Source organism: Megalops cyprinoides, chromosome 3 (genome assembly GCF_013368585.1).
Source record: "Megalops cyprinoides isolate fMegCyp1 chromosome 3, fMegCyp1.pri, whole genome shotgun sequence".
In the NCBI taxonomy this organism is placed as follows: Eukaryota; Metazoa; Chordata; class Actinopteri; order Elopiformes; family Megalopidae; genus Megalops; species Megalops cyprinoides.
Window position 1 is genome coordinate 341,952 of NC_050585.1, and position 16,916 is coordinate 358,867.

General features: G+C 37.9%; 1 protein-coding gene across 1 annotated transcript; it reads left to right on the forward strand.

The window, feature by feature from the left end:
- Nucleotides 1–353: 353 nt before the first annotated feature.
- Nucleotides 354–15,532, forward strand: psmd10 (proteasome 26S subunit, non-ATPase 10). The gene is made up of 5 exons (XM_036523188.1): nt 354–480; nt 898–996; nt 1,725–1,871; nt 2,094–2,260; nt 14,857–15,532. The coding sequence occupies exons 1-5, from the start codon at nt 367–369 to the stop codon at nt 15,008–15,010; spliced, it is 681 nt and encodes a 226-aa protein (XP_036379081.1). The 5' UTR covers nt 354–366; the 3' UTR covers nt 15,011–15,532.
- The last annotated feature ends 1,384 nt before the right edge of the window (nt 15,533–16,916 follow it).

Here is a 16,916-nt window from a genome sequence, read left to right on the forward strand (position 1 = left end):
TTATATTTTATTCTTAATTTATCTTCCTTTTAGCCATGAAACTACAGGGTCTCTGCTTTCAATTTCACCTCCCTTTCATGGCGTGACGTGAAATCGTGACGTTTCAGACCAGTTTTCACATTTTGCAGAATTATTCTGAATTGTTTGTGATTTAAGTTTTGTCCATTCGCCTCTTATATTGTGTTAATATTTCTTGTTAGTTAAACTAATTATTGGTTTGATTATTTAAGTAGGCCTAGTAATTATTACGATAAAAGTGATCTCTTAGCAGAATTATCAACGTAACCATTACTTTTATTTTGAAACACAGGAACCGGAAGCTGAGCTGATGTTACTTTAACGGATAACAAGACAAGTCAGCTAGCGATGGAAGGTACTGTGTCCAATCTGGAGGTGTGCAATTTAGCATACGCTGGGAACTTTGACCAGTTGAAAAAATGTATTTCATCTGATAAATCGCTGGCTTCCAAAACTGACCAGGTAAGAAAATCCACAAATTAGCTAACGTTACCTAGTGTAGTTTGCTAGCTAGCGAGATCAAGAGCAGCTAGCAAACTTGACGTGATTGTTAGCATTTTAACTACCTCTACCTGCTTAGCTTGGTAGCTTACTAAGTAATATGACAGGTATCCGTTTAGGTGTCTGACCAATCTCACACACATGTTAGTATATGTATGTTATATTTTTGTACGCTGTATTTTTGGACATTTCTTTTTTCACATCGAATACACTACAGGTATGAATACCTTTTCCTAAATAGCTTCGTAGCAAGTATGCTAGCTGTCCCAGTTCGCTCCCTTTCTACAGTATCGATGTGCTATTGACAGACACTTCTATAGAGGCCATTATGGCAAGCAACATAAAGTTTTTAGTAAACTCGTTCACTGTCTTTTTCAGGATCGCAGAACAGCCCTTCATTGGGCCTGCTCAGCAGGCCACACAGACATAGTGGAATTTCTGTTGGACCTTGACGTTGAGGTTAATCTGAAAGATGATGTGAGTTTGTTCACTTTGAACTCATTCAAATATTAATTTATTTTTTGGTGGATGCCCTTATCCAGAATGAATTACAACACCATTTACCATTCAATAGTGGTAGGCAATTACCAGATGTTGAATCATTCAACATCTTGAATCAATCACCCTTGAATTGTAGTGTAATTGGGGGAAACATTGTCACAATTGGAGTTAGTGTTGTCATAGGGCATACAATATTAAATTATTGCAAGCAATGGCGAGTCACTGTTTGTATCGAGCTGAGTTGGCAGTAAGTAATGGGAAGATTTTGCTGTCCTGTTGTTAGTGGAATAAGAGAGATCATGTAGTCAGTGTGACTTCGCTGGCATGTAGGGAAGTTTAGTTTGGGAGAGATTGAACTTGATTTTTTCACACACCATCCAATGGATACATTATTGAGGCAGGCTTTGATGAGTAAGAGAAAGCCTTGATGTGGTAGGCTCACCCAATAGTAATGGTGTTTCTGATGGTTGTTAAGATATTTGCAACATAGGGTTACAGATGATGAATCAAACGGATAGACAGCAAGCAAGATTTACGAATTAGAAACACAGTAAATAAATGGTGATGCATTATTTTTGTATATTCAGAGGTACATAAGCTATTAAGGAAATCTGTTTGGTCTTAACTGTTTGGTCCTGATTTGGTCATTTTGCTTGTATTCTGCATATGGGTGTATTTTGTTTTGATTTTATTTTGTTATGAAGGCATCCTGGAGCCCACTTCACATTGCAGCATCTGCAGGGAGAGAGGAGATTGTTAAAGCCTTGATTACCAAGGGAGCCCAGCTTAATGCTGTGAATCAGAATGGCTGCACTCCTCTGCATTATGCTGCTTCTAAGGACAGATACGAGGTACCAAGATCTAACTGCCGATATATTCCCCTCACCTTCAACACCTGTTTTGACATCAACTATACAAAGATACAAAGATATACTTCATTATAAATCAAAGGCCTTATCTTCTTTGATAACTTTGGTCTCCTCCAAAAATAAACAAGGCCTTTATGACAGTTTTGTCACATATTGTTGTATGTAGAAGATTTGGCAGAGGACCTGACATTTTCCACCCGGCAGATTGCCCAGATGTTGCTGGAAAATGGAGCAGACCCCAACATCACGGATAAATTGGAGTCCACTCCCTTGCACAGAGCTTCCGCGAAGGGGAACTTCCGATTGATTCAGCTTCTCCTCAGACAAAGTGCTTCCACTAATATCCAGGATTCAGAGGGAAACACAGCACTGTGAGTTTGAACACTTATTCACAAAACCTTTTACAAATTTAGTACCAGTACCATTGTACATGGCTTCAGGAAGGCTCAGATATGTCCTGATTGGTAATGTTTCTGTACCAGTGATTATGGGTATTTAATGGTGGCATCATTCCATAAAATAATATTATTGTGATGTATACATAACACCAGTACAGATACGATGAGTCCGTTTTGTGAGTGCGCTTACTTCATGATCAGTAAGTTTTGTACTGTACAATTGTAAGTTAACCATCTGAGCTCCCGGGCCTCATTTATTCAACGTACTGTTCATAGCGCGGCTGATTCAGACTTGAGTTGCAAATGTGCAAACCCTGCTTAAGTGTTTCCACTGAGCGTTGCACATCTCTGTTACTGCTAAGCAAATTCTGACATGAGATGTTTAAGCGCCTATGTGGAGATGTGCATTTGGGGCAGAGAATACCCAAAATGTGGGCATTTTGCTCAAAATGAGGTGTGTCTCATTATTTTCCAAGTGGAGTCTGACGTGACACTCTTAGTTTGTTTTCTCTCCGAACAGGAAAAGGTCAAGTATGTAGGCCACTGTGACCATCGTGTGTAACAACATTGTTGGTAACTAGACAGGCAAAGTCCAGTGAAAACCAAGCTTACATTTTCAGTTCAATCCAGTTTTATTTATATAGCGCTTTTTATAACATGAGTTGTCACAAAGCAACTTTACATTGGTATTCCAGGCCTGATACCCCCTCAGAGCACGCCAAAGGCAACAGTGGCAAGGAAAAATTTTACATGAATTTTTTTATTTGAGTGGATTCACCCCATTTGATAATCCTACATAATTAGCTTATCAATGAAATGTTCAGTGTTTGCTTTCTTCCACTTTTGACACTCTGAGGTCTGAGTGGAAACACAGACTCCATTGATTAGTGAAAGTTTGATAAATAATTTTAAATAAATTTTTAATAATTTTTTCCATTAGTACCTCCTCATACTCTTTCAGGAATGTCAAATCAGTAGGGCGGCATTATTGAAACTCCCAGACATTCACAAAATTTCATAAGCTGTGCATCTGGGAGGGATGCTGTCTTCTGAATTGTCTAAAATTCTGAATTCCATCTTGTCATCAATTTAATTTTTCCAGTTTTTCCACTAGCACTGCTGCCAAAGCTGATGTGTGAGCTTTGTCCCACAAAACAGAACACTTAGCCATGGCACTGTGATATATTTTGTGTGTTGTTCCCTGTGACCCAGCTTACTCCAAATCTTTAGGGGCTATGACATTTAATGATGCACAATGGTGGTGTGGTGGCAGAAAGAACTGCATCACCTCAACGCTTTGCTTTTTCAAGTATGATACCCAAAATCTAATCTAGTAGGTTCTGTTATCAGTGACTGTGTTTTTGTATGCTGCATGAACCTCATGGATCTTCAATGTGATGAATCGTATGTGTGATGACCCTTAATCCCTGCAGCACAAACAAGAGCTGCAGACCTCCTTTGCATATCATTTTTTTAAATCCAGTCCAAAGCTGTGATTGTGCTTGATGTGATTGATTTTTTTGTCCCATGACCGTTTTCCCACCACTTTTACCCATAATCAGTCTCTGAAAGGCAGGCTGCTCCTAAAAAGGAAAGGGCTGGACATCTTCGTTTAAAAAAAAAAAAATCGAAGATGAGAGCGTTCACTTTTTTGTGAGCTGTGATACGTTTTCCAGACCATCTGAGGTGCCAGCAATTGGACCAGCAATTTGAACTCATTTGGGTGGAATCTTTTCAAATAGTCCAACATGTTTTGTCTGCAGTGCAATGAAAACTACTCATCCTACTACTCATCAAACAAGATAATATTGTAATGTATTCATTCGACAAAATATTGATTTACATTTACATTTACATTACATTTAAAGTAAACTATTAGACCTAATAATCATGTTTCACAAAACAAACAAAAGGCTACATCTGAAATTACCTTGTTAATTTCATGTTTATTCAGGGTTGGAAAAGTGACCAGAAGTGATACTTCAGTAAAAGTACAACTTCAGTATAGGTACTAAAGGATCTGCTGTAGAGTGTAGTTTAGGTACCAAAAGTGAACACTGCATTTAAAACTCAGGTTATTCTCCAGTACCCAAATGATTTGATGTGTGTAGTACAATGGTTCAGTAAACGCTAGGGCTGGGTATTGGCACAAATGCCCCGATTCGCTTCGATTCCGAATCACAAGGTAACGATTCGATTCAATCTGATTCGATTCGATTCCGTTCGGTATCGATTCGATAGGAAAGAGATATGAAATACTATAGCAGCTTTCCATATTTGGAGAGATGTTTGGATGCTGCTGCTTAGAGCTTTTTAATCTCGTGCCTATTCCATATAGGTTTGCTATGTATATAGTATGGTGTTCACACAACATCCAAATCACAGAACGTATCATGGACGTTAAGCGACGCATGGCTGTATAGCAAAATCTTTTTATTTGAGGAACACATGGGTATAGTTCCTTAAAAACAAAAACGTGCATCATTGCCTACTTATTAATGACCGAAGCAACAATGTGTTTGCATTAGTTTAGCACAGGGAAAGCTGGTTTGTAAGGTAGCTACAATGACTGACAAAACGTAGGTGACCGGCAGTAGCAGCTTTGTAATTTTGAACGTTTTCTTGCTAGCCTAATATGAACAACTAGCTAGCTAGCTAGCTAGCTAGCAAACGAACATGAACAACTACGTTTCTCTTGAGTTGCGCTAAATTACACTGCATTCGTGAGCAAGTGCTGCTGTTCAGTTTAGCTAGCTAGCTAGGTAGTGGTTGTGCACTGTATTAAAGTTAAAGCTAAAAAGCTGTGACTGCAGTGCAAATATATATGAATTTGCATACCAGGTATCTCCACGATTTTAAACACCCTTCTCCATGCATCATTTTTTATTTATATCTCTGTATGTATCAAGAGACAAATTGTACATTATGGTGAAACCCGACACTGCCACCATAAGCTTCTCCTCCATGTTTGACTGGAACCAAAATGTTGTATCATTCGTTTCAGCAACTTGTGTCACGCTGCCTTCGCCGTGTCGCATCACTCAGTATTTGCATAAAACAGAACTCGAGTCTAGTCTATTTTAGCCCCACCTAGTTGCAAAGCCAAAGGCCACTTGTGTCTTGTCGCTGTAAATCGCCAACTCTCATTGAAAATGAATGGCAGTTGGTCGCTTTGTCTCTCTCCTGTGTCGTCTGTGTGACTGTAGGGTTAGCCATGGTGGACACTGAGAGGTCGCATTACACTTTAAAAAATTTATATAACAGGTTTTCCTCTATGTGTTTGCAGGTCGTTAAACGTTAAAAGTTAAACGAGAGAGTGACATCTAATGAGGGGGGGACTAGTAATTGCCTTTAATACAACAGTTGTCAGAGCCCGTCTGTTTAATTCTCTGGCTATGTTTAACCATTTCGGAAATTAATCTAGAAAACCGGAAAAAATGCATATTGGCCTAGGGATCGATCCATAAATTTTACAGATCGATATCGAATCGGACAAATTTTAAAAAACGGTTAATCAAAAAAACAATATTTTTGCACGCCCCTACTATACACCCTTATGAAATTGCAGGTTTTTGAAATGTAAAGACAGAAATAACAACATAAATGTCAGACTCTTTCCATCTGTAATGTGATCTTCCAACAAACAAAAATCCAGAGAAAAAACAAATAGTTAATTATTAGGAACATTTTAAATTAAAAAAACAAACTACAACACCCTGATTGCATAAGTCTGCACACCCTTACATGCTTTTGTTCGTGTTCAGCAACAACGACCTATATATCTTTAACTTCCTGACTACAGTGGCCGGTGTATATCACCTTTTAGAACAATGTGATTCCCAACTAACTACAGTGACCGGCACATACGATCTTTTAGAATGGCCCCAATACATAACACAACATATCGTAGATTTTTAATTGATTATTCTTATGAATCTGAATTTGACAAAACAAGAGGTGTTTCATTTTGGCACATTAAGATTAGGGCTGTGCGATATGACCAAAATTTCATATCCTGCTATAGGTCATTTCATATCCTGATAACGATACATACCACAATATAGCACATTTTCTGTAAATTTAATGAATAAATAGTTTATATAAAATGACCACATGGAAAGGCCTATTTCTTATTACATTTTGAATTATATACTCAACAAATAAAAGGTACTTACTCATATTTGATTATTTTTCTCCTTTTATTTAGAACCTTTGTGCAAATTTTCAGTTAACCCTTTCGTGTGTACAGTCACATCGGTGTGATTAGTCATTTAGCGCGTATGCTAAAACCGGTGCAGTTAAATTGGAAAAATTCTAGCTAATTTTAGCTTTGAGGAAACACCGACTTAACATTAAAAAATATCACAAATGCTAACTGGAAACTATGAGAAGCTTAATAATGCTAATAAAAATATAACGAACCATGTAAGGTCACACGTGCGCTACATAGCATAAAGTTACCCTTAAAGTTACATGCGAAAGGGTTAAGCATGTAACAAAATATAAAATATTAATGTATAAAATATAAAAAGGTAGAAAACACTTGTCAACTATAGTTCTGTGTCACGTTCACTTTCCTGCCTGCATCCGTGCTGTGTGGAAGAATGCAAAGCGTTGTCCAAATGATGAAAAATATTGCCATAAAGTGTGTGTGATTTGCGACACAACAAAATAAGCGATAGAGCATAATATGAAACAATAGACATTTGTCTATAATCACATGATACATATCGTCATATCGCACAGCCATAATTGATTGTCAAAGTTTTTTTTTTAATGTAGGACTCTTTACTTCTTTGACTACATCCTAAACAATAGCATGCGTTATCATGGAGATTTGTAAATAAATCAGTCTCGCAAGCAAAAAATACATAAGGTTCATTGTCCTATGTCACAACATACCACCTGCTGATGAGGTCTTCTGTGACATCATTGACTGTGTGTAGAGTTCCTTGTGTTGCCATGTTTATCATAGATGGATGGAAATGGGGACAGATGGCTTCCTTATTGCAGACACATCTGAGCTGTCTATGATGAATCATGCCTTGTGTAGTTAAAACCACTTGATGGATGCCCAATGTACATTTGATTGTGGGAAGCTGTTTTGGAAGGAGTACGCTTACTGTCGCCATATCTTACCAGTGTCATGCTGTTCTATTTTGAGGAGTAAGTGGAAGGAGTGTATCATCGACACATTTAGCTGCTGATAAGTCAATACTCCTAGCAACCTGTGAGTCTTCAGTTCTCTTGATGGTGGCTGCAACTCCATCAGCAGGCCCTTTGCCATGGCTAGCCCCCACTAGGAAACTCTGGTTTCAGCAGTGAACTGCATCTGGAATGGAGTGGTGTGTTCTTTCTTCCTTACTGTATTGTTGGGCCATCAGTAATTAACAACAGATAATTACAACAGTGATGTTGTAATTAACATCATTGGATGATTGTCCTGTAGTAACTGAAAAACAGGTTATTTGCAGAGACATGTCTCCATGTTGCTTATGTTTGGTAGGTTGGTGTTGGATTTTATTTTAATTTTAAAAGTAAACGAACCAGACTTGGCAGCACACTTGGAGAAAAAGCTTTATTTGGTGGAGATGGAATCCAGCAGCATTTCTGCCTGTTAAGCTTTAACTCAGAGAACCGTTACCGTGATCTGCCTTTTATACAATGAAACAAAATGGCAACAGACATCAACCTATGCTCCCAATGCAAATCAGAAACTTTTGATGCTGAAGGCCCCTTTGTCTGGTGGTGGTTGCCAATTGCCCACTCCCGGTTGTATTCTACAATTGATGGCTGTCGCCTGCCTTAATCAATTGCTCTCGGCTCCAGCTGCAACGTGGCTCCAGAGGTGTGAAGCTTCCTCCACACCTTAACTATGATAATAAAGCCGTCAGGTTCAACAGTTCTCTTATTCTGAACCATGTCTGGTCAGAAGTTACTATAATCTTACATTGGGCATCTCCAGCATCAGCTTGTGGTGGAGATTAATCATCGAGTCAGAAATACCTTTTCTGCCTTTTTTTGATGGTTTTGGTGTTGGTTTCTCTTTTGCTAGCTAATGCCTGGCTGGTGTCATCTCTGGTAAGGAATGTTACTACAGCATCTTGGGTCTATCTAATTTGGACATTACCGGCCCTCCAGTAAGTGAACCAAGGTAGAGGTTTGTTCCCATTTTTTTTAAGTGTTTGGAGATCCCAACTGCCTCTTCGACCACAGAGCCCAGCCTGGCATTCTTTAGTTTTAAAGTTTTTAGCCAGTCCACGTGTCTGTCTCTGAAGCTTTTTGTCTTGTAATTGTCCTTTAAATGATGCATGAGTGAAGGAAGTGTGTGCGTGTGTCTGAACCAAGGTTATAATAGTTTTACATTTTCAAATTTGTTTTTATTTTGATAATATGTTTGTATTCAGTCTGAATTTCTGTTTAGTTTTAGTTAGTTTCACCAGTGTTTTCATTAGTTTCAGTTTAGTTTTTATTTCATGGACTCATTTCTATTTTGTTTCAGTTTATTATAGTTTCAGTTTTAGTAATTTTAGTTAAGGAGAAAAAATTGTCTAAGATTAGTGCAGCGTGAAAAATAATCTGCTTATCATTGAATATATCAACATTTCAAGACTAAACTTAACTAACATATGCGATACAATTGTTTCAGACTACACAGAATTTTGGAAGTGTGACCAGTGGCGGCTCCTGCCAAATCTCTTGGGGGGAGGGGGCAATTGTTGCGATGGTGGCTAAGCGGTGACCTGTTCAATGGGTAAATTAACAGCTAGCTAACTTGACATTGTCACATTGAATTGAGCAGGGGTAGCAGAACAAAACGTTACCTACTTCGCAGCCTGCTAGTCACTTTTCCCGCTCATACCAGCTCCGCGAAAATCCCCAGTTATATGATTACCCCCCCTTTGTAGGTACTTGCTTGATGTTTAAATTTGGTCTGGGTGGTCCTAGTTCTTTAGTTGCCAATTTATCCTTCTTAATACGACGACTGAACGGTATTTTTTTTAATGCCATGATCGAGTTGCTTTCAGTTGAGGTAACATTAGCCATGTTGACCTTGAATGTGACAAGATTCAAGGTCTGCCCCAGCGATCCCTACACCAGGTTCCGTATGACGAAAGCACATTAGTGCAAGCCCACCCAGAACCCATACAGATTGCATTGCAGCGCCTGCAGTTTGAAAAAATTGCCTTAACATGAGAGTCTATCAAAGCGATCTGTGCGATTTTCAAACAGACTAAAATCGCCCGAAAGGGGCGGTACTCCACAGAACACAACTTGACACTGATTGCACTATGATATTCAGAGGCAGGACAAACTGTCTAGAACAGTCACAGCTAGCGTAGCACTGTGGTAGGATGTGTGATATGGAAAAATTCCCTCCCTTTCCTCCTTTGGTGGTGCGTCGCCCGATCGCCCTAAGGAACATTAGGGCGATCGGGTCCCCCATTACTATTGTCTCACCCTCCTGACATGCTAGTTTAACATTAAACTAGCATGTCAGGAGGGTGAGACAATAGTAATGGGGGACTTCAATTACCCTTCAATTAATTGGGAAGCTGTGTCAGGTCAAGGTAAATGTGAGGAAGAGTTTTTGGATGTTGTAAATGACTGTTTTTTGATACAGTCTGTTACTCAACCCACGAGAGAGAACACAATCCTAGATCTGGTTCTGTGTAATAATCCTGATAGAATCGGCAGTATTGAGGTAGGGGAACCACTCAGTACAAGTGACCATAGTTCAATTACATTTGAAGCTTTTTAGCAAGTTAAGTCTGCATTCTCCAATGCTAGAGTATTCAACTTTAGGCAAGCTGACTTTATTAAGATGCGTGATTATACAAGGAATATAAACTGGGTACCTAGGTGGTAAAACTGTCAAAGAAATGTGGTGCATATTTAAAACGATTATTCTGGATGTACAGCGTAAATTCATTCCGCAAGTGAGAAAAGGAAAACTGAAAAAGAAGCATCCACAGTGGATGAATAAGTCACTGCGGAACAGTTTAACACAAAAAAGGAAATTATTTAGAAAATATAAGTTGGAGAGCTCAGATAGAAATAAGATTGAATACAGTAATATTATTATATAAAAAATAAATATAAAAAATAAGAGAAGCTAAAACGTGTTTTGAAAGACAGATTGCACTAGATGCAAAGAGCAACTCTAAACGCTTTTTTCAATATTATGGTCAAAAAAGGATAGTTAAGGATGAAATAAGAGGTATAAAAAATAAGGATGGAGTTATGGTTTATGATAACAAAATTATTGCTGATACACTAAACAGTTACTTTGTGGAGAGTTTCACTAGTGAAGTGTTTTTGCATATGCCTTCAGGTGCAGTCAGTTCTCAGAGACTTTGGAGGAAATTGATTTAAATGATGCAGAAGTACTAGATAAACTTCAAAAACTTAAAACAAATAAGGCAGCAGGCCCTGATGGAATATATCCAAGAGTTCTCACAGTACTAGCAGAGGTGGTTTATAAGCCTCTGACAGTTATTTTTAAGCAATCCCTTAAAACTGGAGAAATACCAGATGACTGGAAACATGGCAGTGTAGTACCTATCTACAAGAAAGGAGACCAGACTGAACCAGGAAATTATAGGCCTGTCAGTTTAACTTGTATCGCATGCAAAATACTGGAATCCATCATTAGGGATAATTTGGAATTATTCCTGGAACGAAATGGTGTTCTAAATGATAGCCAACACGGTTTTCGAAGAGGGAGGTTGTGCTTAACAAACCTCCTGGACTTCTTTGAGGAAGCTACAGCATGTCTGGACTCAAACCAGGCTTATGATATTATCTATTTGGACTTTCAAAAGGCATTTGACAAAGTTCCGCACGAGAGACTCATATTGAAAATGACATCTGCGGGAATTACAGGAGCTATCACCGAGTGGGTTTGAAGTTGGCTGTCTAATAGAAAGCAGACTGTAACTGTGGGAGGAATTGTATCAGAGCAGGGTCCTGTACGAAGTGGAGTCCCGCAGGGATCGGTGTTGGGGCCTTTGCTATTTCTTATATACATAAATGATCTTGATGCAGAGGTTAGAAGTAAAATAGTAAAATTTGCAGATGACACAAAACTAGGGGGTCTAGCCAACAGTATAGAATCAACTAAAATAATACAGGAAGACCTAAACAGCATCCAAAAGTGGGCAGATACCTGGCAGATGACTTTCAATTTAGATAAATGTAAAATCTTGCATGTAGGAAATAAGAATCTTAGACAAGACTACTTAATGGGTGGAAAAAGACTAGAATGTGCTCAATTTGAAAAGGACTTGGGAGTAATGGTTGACCCAAGCTTAACAGGATCTAGGCAGTGTGCTGTAGCAGTAAAAAAGGCCAACAGGATGCTGGGATATATAGCCAAAAGTATTGAGTATAAATCTAAAGAGGTTATATTGAAATTATACAATGCCTTAGTCAGACCGCACCTGGAATACTGTGTGCAGTTCTGGGCACCGCACTATAAAAAAGATACCGAAGCTTTAGAAAAGGTTCAAAGAAGGGCAACTAAATTAGTTCCTGGCATGAAATATAAATGCTATGAGGGAAGACTCAAGTTACTTAACCTATTTAGATTAAGCAAGAGGAGGCTTAGGGGTGATTTAATTGAGGTATTTAAATTTATAAAAGGAATCAATAAGGTTAACTATAATAGATTCTTTAGGGTGAGTTTAGTCTGTAAAACAAGAGGACATAAATGGAAACTAGTTAAGAGTAAGTTCCACACTGATGTAAGGAAAGAGTTATCAATACATGGAATAGGTTGCCAGGTCATGTAGTTGAGGCAGAGACCCTTGCTGTGTTCAAGTCTAGACTTGATGCAGTTTTGGATACTCTTTAATTAAGAAATGGCATGCTTAGTTGGGCCGAATGGCCTGTTCTCGTCATCATATGTTCTTATGTTCTTATGAACATACCGCCCCTGAGTGTGACACCTGCCGCCTTGAATGGATACGACCTCTGCCGTCTTGAAACGATAACGAGAATTATTTTTTGTCTTTTCTTATTTTATTTTTATTAGTTTTTTTAGCAATCATTATTAGTTTTGTTTAGTTTTAGTTTTACATTTTCTTCAGGCAAATTATTTTATTTCAGTTTACGAAAATGTCAAAACACCATTACTTTTCGTTTTAAAAGTAGTTCAAAAAGTAATTCAAACAAGAGTAATGGGTGTGGAGATGGACGCAGAGCTGTATGCAAATTGTAACTATGAATAAATTTGATGTAAATTCAAAATTATTTTTCTCGCCAACACTTCATCGCATAGACAAGCAACTACTATTGTCAGCGATGAATACTTTGTGAGCAATTCAACCGGGAAGAAGGGATGGGAATTTGGACACAGGCTGCGTCTGTCAGAGACCCCCCCCCCCCCCCCCCAAAATATTGCTGTTGAGGCTTTCAGGGGGTCTCAAGTGTCAATCAAGGGGTCTCGGACTCCCTGAGACCCCCCATATTTCGCATCCTGGCTGTGGGGGATTGTAGGGGTGGATAAGATATGCTAAAGATTTTTTTCTAAAGGTTCAAGGCAAGGGAGAATGATGCAGTAAATGTTAAATTCATAAAAAATTGACCCAAAATACAGAGGACACCATGGATCAGCATTGGGGCTACAACAGACCTTTAGTGGTAGTATCATGTGTTGTTGTTTCACTTACTGTACTTTCTTCGGGCAAATTATTTTATTTCAGTTTACGAAAATGTCAAAACACCATTACTTTTCGTTTTAGTTTTAGTTTTAGTATACGATAATAACCCTGGTCTGAACTTCATTCTGGGTCTTTGTTTTTGGGAATATTTTTGATTGGTTTTCTGCCCTTAACTTCTGGTACCTTTTATGTATTTGAGTTTCTTTCTGAACTCTATTCTTCTGTAGTCTTGTGATCTAGAACTTCCTACTTTTCTTTCTGCTATAGATCCGTACTCTGGTGTCTGGTCTTGCTAGATATGGCTGTCGGTGTAGAAGCTCTGAGAAGGCTTTGCAAATCTTTCTGCCTTTTCACTTTTGCCCTATGTTCTCTCTGCCTTTGCCTCCATCTTGAGTGGGTTCATCTTTGCTGTCCATGAGTTAAATCTTGAATACCTTTAATCTGTCCCTCATGCTTTTGTTTATTTCTTTCCATTTCCCATTTCAGATACTCTGGGTATCGCACAGGGTCATCTCTTATCCTTTGGCGTATTCTCTCAGTCTCTCTGCTCTCTTTGGCATGCTGGCTTCCTGTGTGTTTTGCTATACTCTCCCTGTGCAGTTCTGCAAGTAGTAGTAAAGCTTTTGTTCTGTATTTGAAGTACAACTATTCACTACATCACAGTGATAGGGAGGTATACACACACTCATGTGCACATACACATACAATCTCCATACACACATAGGGATGTAGCTTTCTGTTACTGCACAACTGCACTAATAGTAATAGAATTTATCATATGTTTGAACAACATAATTTTGCTACATTCTTAAAAAGATATGTGAATTGATGATATCCCTATTTATTGTTTTAGAAAATAAGAATTAACACCACCAATGTCATCAATGAAAGTGTTTTGGATGTGATATGATCATTACCATTTGCTTCGGTTGTGATCATTTTGGCTGTGATTATCTTAGATTGTGGGCACAAATCAAAAACATTAACAAGGACATGATTAGCAACCACTGCTCTGGACAGATGCATCTTTTGTTAAACCAGATCTACTGTTTTGAAAACCAATTTTGTTAATTCATGTGAAAATTGGGTGTTTGATAGTGCCGTCTCTTAAAACCACAGACAGATTTTCAGACTTCGGGGGAGATTTACATCAAAATGGTAAAACTACTCACCATGTGGCCATGATGTACAGAGATGTAGTCTCATTTCCTGATCAAAAATGTGGGGGTGTGGCTAAAAGGTTACAGTGTTCAACAGAGTGATTTTCAGTTGTGACTGGAACAGGGACAGGGACATTTTTTTCCCATTTTTTAATTTTATTCATTTTTTTAAATTAAATTATTTTTTAAATTCATATCATCTTCCTTTTGGAAGATATCAATATGCTGTTTTGAATGAGACATAACAAAATTGGCAAAAATATTTTAGGTATAAACAGTTTAAACAGTGTAGTGTACTCCATGTTCATTTTGACAATTAGCCACACAATTAGCCAAAATATTTGTAGTTAAATCTCGGACATAAACGTGGACTTGAGGTGCAGTGTCAAAGTCACCAAAGTTCAAATCCAAGTCAGGTCACAAGTTGTAAAAATCATAACTCTACTACAAGTCCCTGAGTTGAGTACTGCAACGCTGGGGACTTTGACAAAGAGTCTCTTTGCTGTGTGTGTGTGTGTGTGTGTGTGTGTGTGTGTGTGTGTGTGTGTGTTTTGAAGGATTGTATTAGCCTCTTCCTGCATGTGTGTAATTGCAGAACCTGTTGCAGTGAGGTAGTGTAAATTACTGTACAAGTACTGAACATAAAAGGTGTGAAAAGAAGAAAAATTTTTTTTAAATCTTGTGGAGTGATAAGATATTTTATTATGTATAATGTTGTGTGCTGTGTGTGTGCATATTCCCTTAGCCACCTGGCCTGTGATGAGGAGCGTGTGGAAGTGGCTAAGCTTCTGGTGGAGCATGGCGCTAGTATCTACATAGAGAACAAGGAGGAGAAGACACCCCTCCAGATTGCTAAAGGGGGCCTTGCATCCCTATTGAGGAGGATGGTGGAAGGCTGAACTGCAGAGCATATTAAAATATGGCTGCATTGCCATAGCATACAGTGCTGCTGTAACCTGCTTTTTAAGGACTAGCCGTTATGATTCTGGTCTAGGTTTGTGTTGGAATATGTGACACCTTTGAAAGGGGGCTCCACTAAACTCCACTGAACTTAAACGACTCAATTTGTGGGTATAGAGATAAATCAAAGAGCAAACAGACACAGGCTGCAATGGCAGAAAAGCTCATACCATACAACAAAGTTAGCAACCTTGGCAAATAAGCAAGGATTCCTATCTGTTATTAAACACATCTTATCAATGAATGTGTGTGATCAGTGCTCAAAACCGTCAGATAAACAAACATCATGTGTACATAATCCTCCAAGTCCAAGTTGCTGACTTACAAATTGGTTGTCTATTAATCTGTTTGAAGCATTGAGATGTTTTGTGCCACGTAGTAAAAAAAAAAAAAATCCCAGAGCCCGATCATTTGTGACGATTCATCAAGGTTACTCTCTGCCTCACGATTTGAGAACTCCCATCACCATGTTTCTCATAAATGAATATTGTTTGTAAGATTTTTATGTCTAGTGAATACATATTTGTGAAAGTGTGGTATCCAAATTTTAAAAGGTAAAAGTTTATTTAGCAAAGCTCACTGAATATTTAAGCATGTAATTATTCAAAGCTTAATGTGGGTTGTACTATACTTCCAAAGTTGCTTCATTCACCAACTAATTTAAATGGTATTCAAATCGCCTTAATTAATTTCACAAAACCAAAATATATTTCACACTTTCTGGTTGTTGTAGACCTCAGTGTAGTGTTTTATACAGTTAACTGTTACTTATGTATGTTAAGTTTTGTTATATGTAAACCCATGTACTTGAATGAACTGACCTATTAACCATATTGCGACTCTAATTATTTAATTTACATGTATTTCATAAAGCTCCAATTCAAGTGAACATGAAATAAAATATCATTCAATGTCATTCATGTGGCAGTTTTTAATGACCTGTTTTGTTTCTCTTGTGTGATAGCATGACAGACATATTTAGTACACATGAAGAAATAAATCAATATTAAGTAGTATGATAAAGAAAACACATCTCAAAATATCAGCCACTTGGCTTTCAAATTCCTAGCAATCTTAGTTTTTTATAATCATTTTCACGTGTCTCAATACCATGTCCACTTTTTCAAAACACTTAATACATTCACCATATCAGTAGACAATGTGAACTAAACTGTGTATACTTTTGCATTGCTTTGATACAAAATGCATTCAATCACCACTTCTTCCGAAATTCATGAATACCTCTCTCAGTCAGTCACCAGCAAAACTCTGTACAACTAAAGCAAATTTTGCAGACATTTAGATACTGTGTTCAAAACCGTTAACAAAATGTAGATCACTAGATGGAAATATCCTGCATTTTGACAGACACATGAAACTATATGCTTGAAATAAACAGATTATTCTGATTTTATCAGAAAGTTTATTCAGTTTTTTTGTTTGCAGCCTTGTTACCCCTTCTGTAAGTGGTCATATTTGCATTGAAATTTGCATGTATATAGGCAAAAAGTGGGATGTACTGAAAGCCCTATGTTGGAGACAATGCAGAGATTTGCTGTGATTTCAAAACCGGATTACTCAACAACGCTTTGTCGCACAGAGAAACCGCTAGTATCATTGGAAAGGGTAAGTTCTGCTGTTTATTTGGGTATGTGTTGTGAAGTGATAAGGACTTTGTGACTTATTCAACCAAGAAGCAGGAGTGTGAAAATGGGTGAAGAAATTAGTAAAGATATTACTTTGCAGAAGTTTGATCTGTCTTCATAACGTGATTACTTTGGTATGTACAAATATGTGACTAGCATCATTACAAAGCTCCGTTCTGCTCTTTCTTGTGATATCTAT